At 42.1% G+C, this 18,135-nt stretch overlaps 1 protein-coding gene across 1 annotated transcript in view; it reads right to left on the bottom strand.

Annotated features, from left to right (window-relative positions):
• Positions 1 to 2,352: 2,352 nt before the first annotated feature.
• Positions 2,353 to 18,135, bottom strand: part of LOC124415846 (probable serine/threonine-protein kinase nek3) — a 39,838-nt gene continuing 24,055 nt past the window's right edge. The window contains exons 2-3 of the mRNA XM_046896522.1: positions 6,143 to 6,345; positions 2,353 to 4,267 (exon numbers count right to left, since the gene is read on the bottom strand). Of these exons, the coding sequence (XP_046752478.1) occupies positions 2,477 to 4,267; positions 6,143 to 6,345 (1,994 nt within the window). The 3' untranslated portion in view covers positions 2,353 to 2,476. The remainder of the gene's footprint in view (positions 4,268 to 6,142; positions 6,346 to 18,135) is intronic.

Raw genomic sequence — 18,135 nt, 5'->3', positions numbered from 1 at the left:
CTCGTAATAAACGAAATAGCGTGCGCTTAAATGCACCAAGGCTACGGATGACTTTCTAACAACAATCACTTTATGTAACGGCCATTATTCGTTCCTTTATTACAACAAACGTAAATACAAATAATAGTTTACGGTAATAATAATTGATAATATAATAATAATAATAAGAATAATAAGAATAATAAGAATAAGAATAATATTAATAATGATAATGATACTAGTCATATATGAACAAAATCGACAAGTGATCGGGGATTTGTTTTTATTTATTATAAATATACATTGTGGAGGAGGGACTAGAGGGCCTCTTTGGCGATCGGCCGCTGCCGCAAACCGTCGGCTTATTATTGTCAACAAAACACGACTTATTTCAAACAAACAAATCATAACGATTAAATGGTCAAACAATTGACATTTACTTACATAAACAATTTTTTTACAAGAAATTCATACAATCTAAGCACTTATACTACACACAGTTCACTGTCAAACAATGATAAACCGTTGCACAAAAATACTCTGCAGCCTCACTTTCGTTTTAAAAAGAACCTGGTCATTTCTTTCATTTCTTTCATTTCTTTCATTTCTACATTCATTCATTCGAAAAATTCTCTACGGCCGTTCAAAGCTTTCTAATTTTTAACCGCAGTCTTATAAATTTTGCGGTATGGTATCCGTTTAATTAACTGATTTTTTTTTTTATACTTGCTTTTTATTTATTTTTTTTTATGATTTCTGTTCTTTCTTAATCGTGGGGCATCTGGAAATTAAATTTCGTCTATTCTTCTGTCCCTTGGATTAAAAGTGTTACCTAGCCGACGAAGCACACTTCACGAACGTTGTACGCCTGAATTCAGAGGATTCGAAGAAAGAAAATTTGCTGAACAAGCAAAAAAATGTGCCAATATATGGGTGAAAAAATAGCATTTGCCTAAGCTTATTAAGTTTTCGATATTCGACAGTAAGTCGAAAATTTATACTTGAACGAATTTAACCCGTCACGGTTTAATACGATACATGAATACGATTAGAAATTAACATGTATTATGTATTCTATTAATTATACAACGTATCGACACACTCGTCCTGACTCATACTTCCGATATATGTATATATATATATACGGGTGGTAGCCTGCAAAAAAGTGAAAATGGCTACAAGAGCGTTACCGCGATATTATAATATTTCTACGTATACTTATCAACTAGCTAACAGAAATTAATTTCTTTAAACGTTTTACTCACAGTACAGCAAATGATCGAAGTGGTGAATTTTGAATGATTCGAGTTAATTATATGTGCAGGCGTTATTGCCTAATTCTCGCCTATCTCGGCAGGTTGTAAGTTATGTGTATGTATGCAGAATGAAGTCAATACTGGAAATTAATTGTTCTTAAAAGTAAATTCCTGCGAGTAGTTATACAACTATTCAATCTTGATACAAGTAAGTATTTAATTTAATATGTACAAAATTAACTGAACGGGAAAGAAATCCAGCGAATCCAGGTCACGCTGTGTGTAATAACATTGCGTATAATAAATAGTGCCCGTAAATTACCAGTCTCTTTTAATATTTAATAAATTATTGTCCACCTCAAAATTCAACAACTTTTGTGAAACTGATTATTTCTATCTATTCTTCGCCGTTTCAATCTAACGAAGAAAAATTAATTGTACAAAATAATTTTATAAAATTAGAAACACGAAATGGCGGCAAATAATTGGCAATAATAACATAACACACAGAATTTGACAATTGCGACGACAACGTCGTTTCGGACACACGCATACTTTTCATTTCCCTGTAAATCTATCAGTTTTCATTCAGAGCGATACATTTTGCAATACACAATTTATGCAAAATAGTATCTTTCCAAGAACTGGGGTGCCTTGAAGGAATTGTCCAACAGCAAAATTGTAATATAACAACGTTTGATTGATCTACCAAAGTAAAATAATGTGAAAACGAGTGACCGGTACTCTGTTAGTTGTGAACAGTCAGAATAAATGCAGTCGCCGTGATGAATGAGAAATCGTTAATTGTTTACAAAAAAAAAGCACCGCTGGATGATCACTGGTAATTTCTTTCGTTATTGATATTCAAGAAATAAAAATTAACAAAGAACTACCGGCGATTGGTGATTTTCCAAATGTTACCGGAGTGTACTTTTCGGATGATCAATCTATTCTATCTATTAATCAGCGATATAACGATATTTTCAATACATGTATAATTAAAAACAGAACAAAATCTAAGCTAAACAATCGAAAATTGATATGATTTTATTATTATCATACATATAAAGATTACTCAGCTGCCGTAATAATGTTAGCTTCTCATTGACAATTGCTCCAAGACACTCCATTACCGCAAAAATCCACCCTTTGAGGGTGTTTTTAATAGCAACAAATAATCGATTCCTTTCCAACTGATGCAAAACAAAACAATTCAAACATTTCTCCGTTTTTCGAATATTTCATTTAGCGTACTGCCTCCTTCTGCCGGTCGATTTCGTCGAAGACTTCTTGTTAGGCGTATAAGTACTACTCGGGGTGGATAGAGTAAGATTAGCGACAACGCCGGCGTCGCTCCACGTCCGACTTCGGCTAGTCAAAGCGGAGTCGCTACAAAATCTGGGCCTCTGTATATGCACATGGCCAGTAGTTTCCTCGGTAGATTTCTCCCCCTCGAAAAACCTGCACATTTCTCTAACCGGAACGGACTTAGCGGCCCTGTTCAAGTCGTGAAGGGACCGCGCCCGCTGTTTTCCTCTAGGACTAGGATTGGCTTTGGCCCTTCCGAGGTCCTCAGTGCTTCTGGCTAGCCGACCACCGAGTCTCGACAATGATTCGAAAAGTGTGAGTTTGTCGCGTACCGGAACATAGTGATCGACGCGTTGACACCGCTTCAGGAGCCTGGCAATCGCCTCTTCGGGAGGTTCAGGGGCGAGTGAAAACGACGTGGGGGATTTCGGCTGCAGGGTTGTATCTCTGTGTTTCAGTGCTGAGGGTCTGGTCAAGGACAAGGTGGGCAAGGAGGTCAAAGTGGTCGCGGAAACTTCCAATGCTGGGGTTTGTACTTGCTGGTAGATCGGAATCCTGGAGGAAACGGGTGCCAGCCGTTCCTTGCGATCGCAGATAGTTTCGACCTGAGTATCGACGTTCGACGAGTGGTTAATCAACGTCGTCAGGCCCCTGTCTCGGACGCAGCGTCGTTCTCTGGCGCGGCTTCTGCGTTCGCCGACACTGCCGGAAACTGAATCAGTTTTTGGTTGGCTCGATATGAGTTTCACGGAGTTGGCCAGGTTCCGGTGTTCTTCGAACCGTACAGAGTTTCCCGGTACTTTGACTAGCGACGACTTTATCACCTCGAATTTTTCACCCTCGAGAATCGAGCCGTTCGTCGTCGTCGTCGTCCTCGACTCCGGTGACCTCCGACGCACCGTAGTCAAACTACACGAGGATACATCTTTCGCGGATTTCTCTCTCGATACTGAACCGTTCCTGCGCGTAGCTTGCACACCGTTTGTCGAAGGCAACAGCACTATGTTGTGGTTTTTATTATTGTTGTTGTTGTTGTTGTTGTTGTTCTCGACGTTTTTCTCAATCTCGGCAGAGTGGCAAATCCTTGTTAACTTGGTGAGGGACACGATGTTGTTGTTCTCCTCAGCCCAGGCCTTTCGGCGTCGGGCATCCTCCTCCACAACCCTGCGACTCCGGGCCTCGTTTTCCCTTCGCCTCGCCTCCTTGTACCTCTCTATCCTCTGCTCCTTGGTCTCCGGCGGTGGAAGTACTGTTGTGCAAATACCGTTGACGGAGTCAGCGGAGTCGACGCTCGACTGGCCGCCACCCCAGGGCAAGCTGTCGTCGCTACCCTCGCTGCTTTCGCTAGAGGCCCAGGGCCTCGTGGGCGGAAGTTCCTTCGGGAGGATATGGGGAATACTACGAAACTCCCCGTGGACGTCTTCGTCGCTCGAATTGCTAGACCAGCCTCGCAGCTCGCTCCTGGCTCTCCTCCGGTACTCCTCTGACGTGATCGAGCTGTTCACCTCTCTCTCCTTTGATGAGTTACGAAACCAGGAGCGCAGTTCACTTCGAGACCGCCTTCTGGATTCGGTGGGGCTGTCCGGCAGCGGCACTGGACCTCGAGGACAGATGGTCAGGATCTCCAGGAAGTTCAAACAGCGCTGAGCCCGGAAAGGTGTTTGTCTAACGAGTTCAGCAGCGATAGCTCGCACCCAGGACCAGTAGATGGGTTCTGTGTCGGCCTGGAAATATAAAAGTTCGATTGACTTAATGGGAAAGGAATAGATATCGTAGAAAATAGTTGCGATTGGCTGTTTCGCACAAGCATTAACTTTTTAAATGTTAACTCGGACGATAAATTTTTTAACGAAGCAAAACTGTTTCAACAACGATGGAAAGTTTCACGTTGCCCAATTCATCGCAGGAGAACCATGACGACGTTACGCGCAAAATTCGGCCGACTTCCGATACCAACATCATACGCGCTTTCGGCGGATGTGAAACTTGGATGAACCCGCGACTTTCTGCTTAGTAATTGCAAGGTCGCGGTCGCGAATTACCAAGCGTCCGGATCAGGGATTGTGCGCCTCCGACCGACCTGCGAGTCCACATTGTTCAAGCATACAAGTGCTTTGTAACAATGATGTTGCTAAGACTCGTTGGTGGATACAAGTCGTTGATCTCGATTAGATTATATAGAACTAAATTGGAGCTTTGTACATTTGTGTTTGATTAAACTAACACAAATAGTAGATTCATTAATCGCCAATTATAAAACATCAAATTTATCGTACAGTCTCGTTGCACTCTTCACATGATACATCCGTATTTGCACAGAGAGGCTATCTTTCGAGTGGAATGATTCATTCTCGCGGGTTCGGAGAGTTCAAGTTTTTTTTTTGTGTTTTTCCTCTTATACTTAATGAAACACATATGGCCGAGATACGTCTCGCCGTGTATAGCTGGATCGAAAAGTGTGTAGAGTGCATATATACACACGCATTAAGAGAAGATCCTGAACAATGGGTCATGGGAGGGCGATTTCGGACTCCCACGCTAACCATAGACATGCTTCTATCTTAATGATCTTATAGAGGAGAGGACGACGATGACGACCTTGACTTCTCAACAAAGCTATTAGTTTTAACTCATCAGTCATATAGCAAAATTACGTGCCTACGTATCTACGTGCTCGGCGTAGATATACAACTTGATATTACGTAAACCTCGGATCATTCAAAGGTATTATATGCACAAGGTGCCTTGGGTCCAATCACGAGCTTCGTGCCTCGATTGTGTGTTCACTTGCAAATGAACTTTTAACCTAGCATGTACATACAGGGGATACTTGAATATCGGTAAAAATAAACCTTTGAGAAGATTCGAGTTTAATTTTCAGAATCGCTGCATTGAATTCTTATATCCGTAGTCGAGAAAAAAAAAAAAAAAAAAAAAAAAATAACTAGTGACGATCAGATGTTCAACAAATTTCAAACCAAGCCTTTGTGCAATGGTGCTTGAGATATTCCAGACATAAAAACGTTTCCCACGAAACGCGTATAAACGAAGCCGAGAAACTGCCGTACATACCAGGATTCAAGTCCATCTGTAAACGTGCGAATGGCACGGTACTGTAAACTGTTGCCAGTGTAAGTGAGTGCGCATGATTGACTTGGAATGCGTAGCGTTACCTCTCGTCACGACGACGACGGTCGGAGGATTTTTTACTTTGTATTATCATCATTTATTGGTATTCCATCTAGAGAAACGATCGTACAAGCGTCTCGATCAGTCGCATCATGGACTGCTGCCAAGGCACGATGTCTAAAAAAGTCACGCGCACGTTCTGCAGGTGCATCTCAGCAAAGAAGTTCAACTCGTTCTCCTAGGTCAGAAACCGCGCCAAGCAGACTCTCGCGGTGCGTGATTACGTCTTGATTATTATTCCGTTACGTGACGACGAGCATTACGCGATTACACTGACCATGCACGATGCTTGTATATATGGAAATGCCGTGAGGCATGAACCTCGACGTCACATTCAGAAATCATTCATTCCTGGGATAGAAAACGATGATGCAAATACGTATAATGGCGGGTCAAACTCGTAAACTCACCCAAAACGTAGCCAGGGTGCCATTCTGGGGATTGCTCAATGTGAAACCTAGAGCGGAGTCGTGGGGCTGGCAGAGACTTGGAGTTGCTTGGCGCAGGTTCAGCGCTCTGAGAGGAAGCCTCATCGGAGTTCCCTCGACCCAAAGCCATCCCATCCTGATCGTCACCATCCTCTGCTCTCCCAGGTTTTCCACGTACAGTTCACCTGGAACGATAAAATGGATATACATCAGCTTGAGTGTCAACGGCGTCGACTGACGATAAGTGGCAGTGATCCTTAAATAGGTCGCGGGTCGATTGAAGACGATGAAAAACCTCTCAGCGCATTGGTTCTACGGCGAGAATATATCGTTAGAATTGCAGATGTTACACGATCTTTTCCACTTTGTAGCTGTAGCGTTTCGTGTTATGAACCAGACATCGTTACCTAGATTTCATCTCATGAATTTCTTTCGACCTTTTTACCGTGGCCGATATTCAACTACGAAACAAATTTGGAAATTCCGTTCGCGTCGAAGAACCACTTTGAACGAAAGGATTGCCACGTTCATTAACAATATGCTAATTATTCTTCTCCCATTATATGCTGCACAAGGCGCGATTGCGTACTGGCTCGACAATTGCGATTCAACCTGCGAGTTGTCTCCTCAGTACCTGCAGTCGAACGAGAAGTCTTTGAGGTATAATAAGTACGCGTATCTACTTCTTCATGAATATTCAAGCAGTTACGATTACGTGACAGATGATAGCTTCCCAGTCCTCGCATGCTGCACTTGCAATTATATCTATATCTATGCGATCGTTGAATCGCAAATTGCTATAGTGACGCGCGCTGCAACAGCTCATCGTATTTGGATCACAGCCTGTCTCGCATGCCATAACAAAATCATTGCGACAAGTGCTGCAGTGGTCGGTTCACATTCTTTCCTCATTATTCAGTGCAATTGAGAGAAAGGTCATCTATATATCTTCTCATGCCTTGCGAAAAAGTGCTTGCCAAAATCAATTTCACCAGTAATGAATAAATACCGTAATGACGATGGTATAGAGACCCGCCACATATGTCATGCTTACCTGGAATGTGGATTGTGAAATGTTGGAATACAAACGGGAGAGAAGGAGCGGCTATTCGACCTTGTCTCATGGGTATTATGACCACGTTCGACCGACTAAGATCTGAGTGACCAGCCGTCAGAGAAGAATGGAGGAAAGAGAGAGAGAAGACAAAGACAGAGAAGCTGAGAGAGCCATACTGGCTATAGTCAACTCCCCTAACTTATCAATGGGAATTTTATTTTCTAACGAGCAGTCGGGGTCGGACGAGTTGAAGAAGGAAGTGACCTCATATGGTTTCGTGATAAAATTTTGTATCAACATTTTAGAAATGCCATGTGAAAAAACTGAATAAAGTAGCTGATACAGTTATGCATTTCGAAAGATCAGAGGTACGAATTAGTAAGAAAAATATAACCAGACTTCATTTTCACATTGATATGTGGCGTATAAAGTTCCCGGCTAAAATTGCGGCAGACCAATGCATCTAGTTCCAATGTGCACATTCGATGACATGCATATGATACAGATACAAACTAGTCCCATAATATTTTGGAATAGGTCCCATCTGCATTCTCACTTGAAAGTAACCCCGATAGTGAAAACAGACGAGTCACAAAAACGTCCTAACCAAATTCTTAAAGCTGTACTCATACAGATTACGTCATGCAGATATGTACCCAAGTTCACAATTTCCTTGACCTTCGTCACTTCGCGGGTGCTTTAGGAAATTAAGATAAGTTATTGTGTATGCAGGGAGAAGATAAAGAAACAAGTATCGTTTGACTACGAAGTTCCTGTCGTTAGCCGCCATTCATATGGTAAAACATTGAGCACTGGGAAAGCAATCAAGTCGGACTAACCGACATTAGCGTGATCTGCACTTCTCCAAATCGGATGAACCCTTTCCGTATTAGCCGTATAGACAGGGATTCGATTTTAAGAAACGAGCGAGGAATATGGTGTGGTGACTGGGTTGTTTTTACGTGGGAAAGAACAAGAGCGGGCTATTAACGAGTTGGTTTTGTTTTCGCAATGGCGTTATAAGGCCGCCATGAAATATCGAGCCTGTTAACGACTGTAACTGAAGGCTCCGGCTAATTGCTTTGTTTAGCGAAGTGGCGGCGGCGGCGTCGTGAAGGTGTTAAGACCAAGCGATTCACCGTTTCGGATTTTCATTTAAACGAAAGAGTGAAACAAGACGTTGCTCACAATCGGTCAGATCTCGTTCTATCTCTGTCTCGTCGCATTCCCTCCTCGCAGGCCATTCGGTAATGAAGCTTGACAGTTTTTACGGTTATACATGAACAGGCAAGACAGTGGGACAACCGGAAATGCTGGCCGTTGGGCGATCTGCCGTCGCGTCAGCAGCTGTAGACCTTACGACCCACCATTGTTTTGATCAGCTGTTTAATTTGCGATGAAAATAAATTTTGGCCAGGCCTCCGATCAATCGACGAATCTGACATGGCGTTGCGAAAGTTCACAGTGAAAAAATGTCCGAGCAGATTGAGCACATACTCGATTACTTAGGCTTAGGTGTTGTTCTATAGAAACTGATTTCGGATTTATCTTGAGAGAAGATCAATCGTGGATAACACGAAGCCAAAGATCAAAGACGTTGTGTGATACGCTCATGTAGAGACACGTTTAAACGCGGTTATACAAGCGGATTTACGTCGGAGAAACACACGTCACATTACGCCTGGAGTCCTCTCGAAATTCAATTGTACCGAGGATCACAATATGAGAGGCTTTACACGAGCGTAAAGCTTTTCGGAGGGAAAGCGGCCGCTGGTTAAGTATGTACAACACAAGTACATTATGCAAACGACAAACTAGGCATTGAATAATCGGACATCTGACTGGTTACTCCCACAGTCAGCGGAACTCTGGTACAATAAAAATGATTGATCCGAGAATGGCGCATAGTCGTAGCGTAGGATATATGATTATTCGATGACACAGTTCTCTTCAATCTTTGTCTTGCAATCTTCTTCAGCCTCATTCTTCAATCAGTTATATTTATTACTTGTAATCTCCATTCGCGTCTCCTCGATCCAATTTCACGCAATTATTTACAAAACAGAAGCAGTGAACTGTGTGACTACGCGGCCCCAGATGAAGTTGAGTGAGGGTCAATAATAATTGTTGCTTAACTGGAAGAATTTACAAGCGAGATCATCGTCATCTTAGCTCGGATCAGAGTTATACAATTACATGTATAACACTGCGGTGTGCGCGGAGTGATGATGACTCCGAGGGAATTGCAATTGTTGCTAGTTAACGGGGATTGTTAGAATTACGCGTACCGCGTCCGAAGAGAATGCTATGTAAGCGAAGGACTTGAATAATTCTCAAGACCGAGTCTATCATCATCACAATAAACGCAGTATTCTCCACAACTTCTCGCTTTCTACGTATACACACTACAAGTCGACGGTTAATTGAAAGGGGTTCAAGCACCATACGGCATGCAGACGGTGCGCACTCGGTTGATCACCGCTTCTTCTTATTTTATTTTATTTTATTTTTTTATTTTTTTTCTCTTCACTTTCATCTTCCCTGCACCACCATGTTATGCGTTTTTGACCCTGACATTTTGTGGCCAAAGCATTGGGTGGATATAACACACTGCATTTCATTGTGTGTGTATAGAAGAAGGCAAGCGACACTACCGGCTAACCCATGGAGAATGTAAGTGCTGTAGGGTACAATGGAGGGAAAGGGACACAAAGAGTGGAGGAGAAATAAAGAAAGAAAGGGAGAGGAGGGCGGATGTCCGCATCCTGCAGCTTCGTTTCTCTCTCCTCTTTCTCATCCCTCACCCCTCCCCCCTTCTCGCGCTCTCTCTCTCTCTTTCTCTCTCTTTTTCTCCCACTGCGTTCCAGCTTCACTTCACCTCCCTCGCTCTCCTCAACGAGATACCCGACACCCGCGAGCTATTGCGTCATCGGAAGATGCACCGCGAGAACTGCAGTCTCCTTTATCTTTATCGGGTGCTGTAGTGCGTCGAGCGAGTTGCGTGAGTCGTGTCTCTCGTATATCAGCGTGTGTGTACGTGTCACTGTGTGTACACACTTCTCTTAGTTAGTTTCGCGCCCCGCCCAACGTGGGCGATAGAACATGTGTGCCGAGTCTTCTGAAATGCGTGCAGCACTGCACCAGTCCTCCAATAACGCCGTGCCTCTTATACATACAGCCATACATAGATATACATGCATATATACATACATGCATGCGTGTAAGAAACGGAGGAATATATATATAACAGACGAAGACGTCGTAGCGACGCAATTAAGAAAAATGTCCGTTTGAATCTTCCAGGGCATCGAACTTCGCGTCTATATAGTGCACTGTAATGTAACAAACGAGCGTAATTATGATGAACCGTTAATTTTCTCGACATCGCTTTATAATCACACATAATCCGAATCACAGTATTGAAAATCGGTTTTATATGATTCTGAACGGTAATTAATACATGCAACGTTAGACATGAAGGGGATGTGATGAATATTATGCATAATAGCTACATTCATTAGCGGCTGGGCGTATCGTCCAAGCAAAAAACCTCCAAGTCCCAATTAATAACTACCTTGTAAGCCGCATGGCGAGGATGCGGCACATGCATATTTATTACTCGACGTTTCTGTTTCTGCACATATACCACATACCTTTAGACATGAGCAGAAATTGGAAGACGCGTGTTTCGTACACTTGGTCAGATTGATTCTGTCATCACTGGATGAAAACTTGAGAGATATGCAGCACGGTTAGCAACGCTGTCAATGTCCGACGATTGTACCACTAATCAGTGAATTAAATAATTAACTAGGCAAGCGATAACCGTGAACACTAATCTACACCAGATTTTGTCTTTATGTGCTTAAAATAATTCGGAGATGATGTAGCTTGTCGGTGACAAGAATACATCTCTTAGAGTGTAGGTGTAAGCCCGCAAACATAGTTTAGGGATTCATGAGGCGTTGCGGCTGCCGTCTGCACGTCTTTCTCCATTCTATCGTATATTCGCGCGTACAATGTTTTCTGGTTTCAGCAAGGATTGACGATGCAGCTGCATCAGGATGACACTCAGTCTTTTCCCCTTGCGTATACATCCCACCAACATCTCGTGCCTTATGAAAATTATTCCTTTCTTGAAAACACAAACACAAAAGTATTTAAATCTTTTCATCGTGGATCTGTTAATAATATAGTCATGAACCATAATGCACTGTTACGAATTTCTATAGATACTCATTTCGAAGGGACCTTTCCTAATTAGTGTATGTTCTCTGGAGAAGAAAACTCCCACGCTCCAACGTCACAGACACGTGAACTCGATTCGAACCCGGTGATGTATTGTACGTAAGATATAAGCAACGACGAGGCCCGCATATCCGTTATACTGCCAATGATGCTGACTTCGCGATACGTGCTTATGCAGCTGTGTCTCCTCACGGCTTTGGTGCCTATACCTGAATCCGCATCTGATACGTGACGGGAATAAGTGTCGATTGATTTTCTTGAGAAAAAAAAAAATATTGACAGCAAGAAGAAGTATCCTTAAATCGTGACACTTGAGTCTAATCGTATATAAGAATGAAATTTCTCATCGGAAAAGACGACCCTGTGCGCACGTGGGTGAGAGATAAATTTAAGCGTAGATATTACATCGTCCCCGATCGGTTTTTCCAAGTAAAGTATGAAATAAAAATTTGACAATTATTCCGAAAAATTCCGGAGTAAAAGCGTCCTCAGACGTACACGTTCACGAGGTGAGAGTCATCTTTCAACATCTGTCAATCGGGACTTGTGACGACGCGAGTGTAGATCAGGGTGCAGGGGTAGTTCAAACGGGGATATCTATCTTAAGAGGAAATCCGAATTTCACTCCATGTCCAACTTCCGACTCTCCGATTCTCCACTTCCGGTTCCCCTCCGGCTCCCAACCGCCAACTAAGGATACCTTGTATATCTACGTATCTATCCCGTAAGTACAGAAAAGAACCAGTTACAGATTAAGAAATCTCGTATACGCAGGTGGTGGCGAGAGCTTGGAACCGACCAACTTTTACAACCAGGCATTATAAGCGCCGCGGCGCGTCACGTCAACCATCGTCTACCTACACCCTTCAGCGAGGACACCGTACGCCACCGGAAACACTCGGTGCCTCTGTAGAAAAGAAAGTAAAAAAATCCATCCTGGCATAGGTTTGCAGGCGACTCTCGTTATAAGGTCAACCTCGGGGCTGTAGGGGAATTTGTACTGATGGTACATAAGAAAAATATGTCAAACGCATAACGCGGAATAAAATCATGTTCAACTTTTTCAATACATAACAGTGATAAATATGTTTTACAGTTGGAAAAGAAAAAATTTTCATAAATAAAGTAAGAAAAATTACAGCTATAGATGTTTTCTTAGTTATAAAAGAATTTTCTAACGCCAGTCGTGTAATTGCACGCAAATAAGTGTAACGTACCTGCAAACGGGCAGGCAAAGGCACGCGCAACGCGGAAGTGATAATGGTGTAGGTTATACCTTACACACCCGGTGAAATACACAACAAGGAGCCGAACCGGAACTTTTGTGTACCGAAGCAACGGCGCCTGTCTGTCCCCCACGTACTACCAGGGAACCGTTTGCTTCCCCGCAGATGACTGAGATAACGGTGTGACGAGAATGGAAGAGAGAAATAGGGAGAGGGGGAGAGGGGGGGAGGGGGGGGGGGGTGAAGTGTCTGAAACGGCGTTCTCCCATTGGCGGGAAATTCGAACGCGCTTTGGTTGTAACCGTACAAAATCGGATTCAACGGGGTGCCAATTAAAGTGCGCATGCACCGCGATATTGTACTTTCTCCATATACAGGATATAGGATTGTTTGCTGAGGTGGAAATTTTCCGCTAATGATAGTTGACATTATTCTAGTTATAGGAAGAAAATTAAGGGAAATTATTACGTCGATGTACCGCAAGTGGATTTTAAAAATTTTTTTTATTCGTATTCTTTTTAACTTCGAGTGCAATTACGAGTACAGGGCGTGTCTTGTGCTCAATGTTCCTTCTCCGCACCTCAAAAACCACAACACACTGCAACGGACAAGTAGGAGTAAAAAAGGAAGAAAGAGAGAGAGAGAGAGAGAAAGAGCAGAGACAGGAAATGAGCGCTTTAAACACTCGCTCAATCGAAAGCTATCTAAATATATAAAATGAACAAAGTGAAGGTAGATATCAGTTATTAAGTAAGCCGGCAATGTTTACGGTACCCTCATGCATCGGCGGTGAGGTATCTGAGTGCTTCCACGAGAACCGCTGGTATAATATAACGTGAAAGGAAATGAAGATCTATTTTTTAGCAATTAGTGATGATATTTCATACCACATAAGCAGTTGATTTTTTTTTTTTTTTCTTTTAATTAACAGTCATATATTTTTAATCAAAATGTCACGGTTAAGTCGTACTTGTGTTGAAAAGTGGAGTCAAGGCGTTCATATACTTTTAGCGTTGGTATAGCTGGTATACGCATGCACATACATATTCAAATTCCATTCGAGTAGGTTTAGACGCTTGTACATTTAAAATTACGGAAGGAAGTCCTCAAGATTTTCTAATTAATTCCTCGTGCAATTACACGCCTCGTTTACGAGAACACCGTTTCAGATTAATTATTATAATCACTACAGCTAACCAAGCTCTATGGGAAGCAGATTTCATGGCTGTTGAAAAACTTAAAGAGAAACGTCAACGGCATACTTCGTTTAACCAGTACCGACAAGCATGTAACCGCCACGAGTTAGGACGCAGGCAAAATGCAGCAATTTTTCGCGAATCGTAAGGAAGCAAAAATTTCAGTCACCATGTTCTCACAGAGTAAAAGTGGGATTAAATACTTCGCAGGGACGACAAAAATGTTGCAATCCGTGCGGTTACCAATTAAACAACCTTTTTTTTTTCTTTTTTCCCCGGCTTATGGCCCCCCCCCCCCCCCCAACGAAACGTTACAATAATGGTTGAGCCCGCTATTCAGAATAGATTTTCACCATGGCTGAGTCGGCCCTTTCACCATAATACGCCCGGATTGATTCGCGCAATTCTCTGACAGACTTATCCTAGTCAAACACATCTATAGAGGAGTGATTTTTTGCCCGCACCTTGCCGTAAGGATAATTTATTCATGAATATCAAACGTGTACTTTGGGGCCCCGATGTCACGAGTGACCCAGATTTCCGCCCCATACACCGTCATTTCATCGTCATCGGTGTGGTCTACACTCGTGTTTACCTCTTTACGCATACTTACGTAGATGCACATTATGATATCTTTTCTATCTTTTCTTAAGCCATAACACGAATCATTCGGCATATTTGATTGAAACGCTTTCTTCCATCAGAACGCGTATGATAAAATATTTCAAAGAAAAGAATACCACGAACAAAGGAAATTTTTATAACCATTTGCACCTACTTTCACCTGTTTTTTTTTTTTTTTTTTTTTTTCTTTCGCCAAGGATTTATTCCATTTGACAGTGAGTCGGGCTATTTTTGTACAGCTCAAAGAATCCAGAGATTTTTCAAAAAAAAAAAAAAATGAAAAATCTAAAAAATTCGAACTGCTTAGTAGCCACTTCGCGACGACGTGAGAAAGAGAAAAAGCTCCCGCGGAAAGACGCCGAGATCTGTGAGTCTGTCCTGTCTTTTGACCCGAGTAAGAAGTGCTTCGCGGTCATAAAGACAAGCCGATGTTTTCGATGTCGTTTCTTGTCTGGCTGTAATCTCCCTCGTTTCTATGTACATACCTGCCAGCATACGTTTAATGTACATACAAAGAGGAGAAGTAGACGCAGGGTGAAGAACACGAGCATTGTCGAAACGATATTTCACCGGCTAAAGCGTCGCGACACCGACACCGAGAACGACGTGGTATACATATATGGTGGTCGAAGAATTTAAACGAGATTTTATTTTTAGGGCAAGCGGTGAGACGCCGCTCCGTTTGGGTATTTGAAGGCATCGGGGTCGAGGGAAGCGCGAGGAGGCTCAAATGTCGTGTCACATTTTTATATTAAGTTCACCCGCACCCTTGGCGATCTAATGCCAAGAAAGAATAAAAAAACTTGGAAGGATTCTAGGTGCGCACTTTGCGAGAGCATTCGTTTAATAGGCTCTGAAATTTGATTCGAACAAAGCTGTGAAGCTAAGCAGCAGACATACTCGATGTTTTCTCCGTATTGTGACCGGAAAAACGGAGTTAGCCTTGTTACACAAAGAAATATCGTGCGTCGTTGTCATCGTTGAATGGTCGGAAAAACTGGGTACCGGAAAAGCGAATGCTCTAATTTTCCTGAGCGAAGGAAGGAGAACTGAAAAGCGTAGTGGTTGGTGGTATCAGAGAAAATCAAGGATAAAATTTGAGACGATGTCTAATCCCGGATTTGGTGAAAACGGCAAACGAAATTTGTCGATAATGTTTCAAGTGTGGAAAAAATTAATTATACAATTCCAACAGCGCGATATTCCGGACATATCATGAAGCTGGCGACACCGCAGGATACGACATTAATAAGGCGCACGAGAAAGAGGAAGTGACGTAACGCAAAAAACCGCGATAAAATCAGGAGTGACTAACGGATTCGAATTGACGGAATCACACACACTCTAGTCGCTGTGAATTTTTTAACCACATATGAAAATGAATTTAAACTGGGCAAGAAAATAACGAACCGAAAAAAATTCAGACGGGTCAATACCGCACTATTAATAGCACGAGTGTAGTGAACTTTATTGCAGCGCAGAGAAAATTAGCGATTGCAAATGCATGCGCGGATAATATAATGTAGCATTGCCAGCAAGAGAAAGTACGGACTGCTTTTGCATGTACGGGAATTGGAATGATCGTAACAACAATCGGCAGCAAATCGCTAGCGAATGCATAATTATCCTACGGGTTGTGTATAATGTTGGTGTATTGCAACAGAGTCCAGTAAATTATAGGTATATATAGAAATTAAATATAACAGGTACTCACCTGATGATTACATTTCAATGAATACGTTACGTCCTTAACATACAGCTACAATAAATTCCTAGCGTATACCCACATTCAATTACATAACTAAATTATAATTCTTTCGAAACTTATACTTAATATCATGTCACACAGTGAATAGAATCTACAGCTGCTGGTGAAAAAAAATTTCGTGAATTCCGTAAAAATTTGTTATTTCACCGCTAAGACAGCAGCGTTTGCATCGTTATTCTCATCTATCCCAGTTAATTTCGAGTAAATAACAGGTGCAGTCGTATAATTCTCGTAATCAAGTCTGGTGCAGACACTCAAAACTAATTAGAACAAACCGTTGGAATCGTTACGAAGAAAATAGACGTCACCTAAAGATCACCTGGATAAGGATTACTTTAAGAGGAAAAAACAGGTTTTTGTTTTAAAGAGGGGAAAAAAACTTGACGCCAAAAGAAAAAACCAGGGTTTTCTTTGCACAAAACAGACTCGTCAAGTACGTATTATTTATGCCGTTGACAAGAAAATTTAATGCAGTATGATTATAAAATCTACATACCGCAGATAAGGCGTTTGGTAAACACTCTGTATTATCACTTGGTAAAGACTTTTTCACTCTAAGCAGCCATGATTATCTTATAATATATATATTTTTTTTTAAATTTATTTATTTGTGTTTTTTTCTCACCCTAAACCGCGGTCTACATCCGTTTACCGCATGATGCCAGAGTTGCATATCATTCCAGGCATATGTTGTACACGTATCTTAATAACGGTTTCTTTGATTCAATTGGAAGGTTTTCAACGTTTGAAAAATGAAATGCATATTTTTCCCCGTCTCGTATGAGGAAAATATTCAGGTAGCGTCCGATACCTGCAGACTGATGATGAGATATCGTACCAACAAAAAGGCGCGGCAAAATCAAAATGAGAAATTTATTGAAAAATATTATACACCTAGGCGCAACGAAATAAATGACTAGTGTCATTCGTGCAGGAAGTTGCATCTGCAACGGACCGCAATATTTATCGGTAGAACGAAAGGGTTGTCGATCCGTTTTCAAGCAAAGTCATGCCGCACGGATAGTGGCATAAAAGGAAACCCAAAACTCACGAAGGACTCGGCGGTTCGCAGCCTGATACTTCTCATCCGGTGCCTTTCCGACCTCCAAGACGATGTACCTTGATCATATGTAACTGAGGAAGCGGGTCGACCGCCGTCATGCAGAAATATTAGGAATGCCGAGCGTAGCCATTGACAAAGTAGCAAACTCTGTTAAAGCGCGCTTGATATTTCCGGGCCATTGACTTTTTCGGAAAGAGAAAAGATAGAATGAAGAAGGGAGAGACTGAGGGAGAAGGAAAACAGTCGAACCCGATGTAAGGCGCCAGGATCGGTTCCCATTTTGGGACAGGAGTCCCCTTCGTGTATTGTCACACGTCTTTTGGTCGATTAGGTGCCAATAAAGAAGCACACGCTGTATGTCACGTGGAACGACAATCTGGAGGCCAGGAATAGCACAGTTTCCTTGTTCGACATCGCTTTTTTGAATCTGACTGATGATTTTCTACGAAGAACGTACAAGAAGGGGATAGAAGCTGGCAAAACAGCTCTAAGCATGGCTGAGAAAAACCAAACGGAAAAATGAACCTACAAATTATAGAAACTACTTCCTTATTGCGGTTAATCGAGCCTCAGTGCCATGTCAGTGCATCTTCAAGTTCCTTATGGGGTTTTCACGTTACAATTATAGATGCGAGAGCGAAGAGTAATGGCAATTCTCGCAAGTGAAATATTACAGTGGTTGTTTTATCCGCTGGTCGACTGACGGACAGAGAGACGATTCATAAACGAGATGTGTTCCTATATACGTTCGAATGCATTTCTTATGTGCAGCGATTGTATTATATATGTTATA

The sequence above is a fragment of the Diprion similis genome, chromosome 2 (assembly GCF_021155765.1).
Source record: "Diprion similis isolate iyDipSimi1 chromosome 2, iyDipSimi1.1, whole genome shotgun sequence".
NCBI classification, from domain to species: Eukaryota; Metazoa; Arthropoda; class Insecta; order Hymenoptera; family Diprionidae; genus Diprion; species Diprion similis.
Note: the sequence above shows the minus strand (reverse complement) of the source record. Positions and strands in the feature narration are given on the sequence as shown.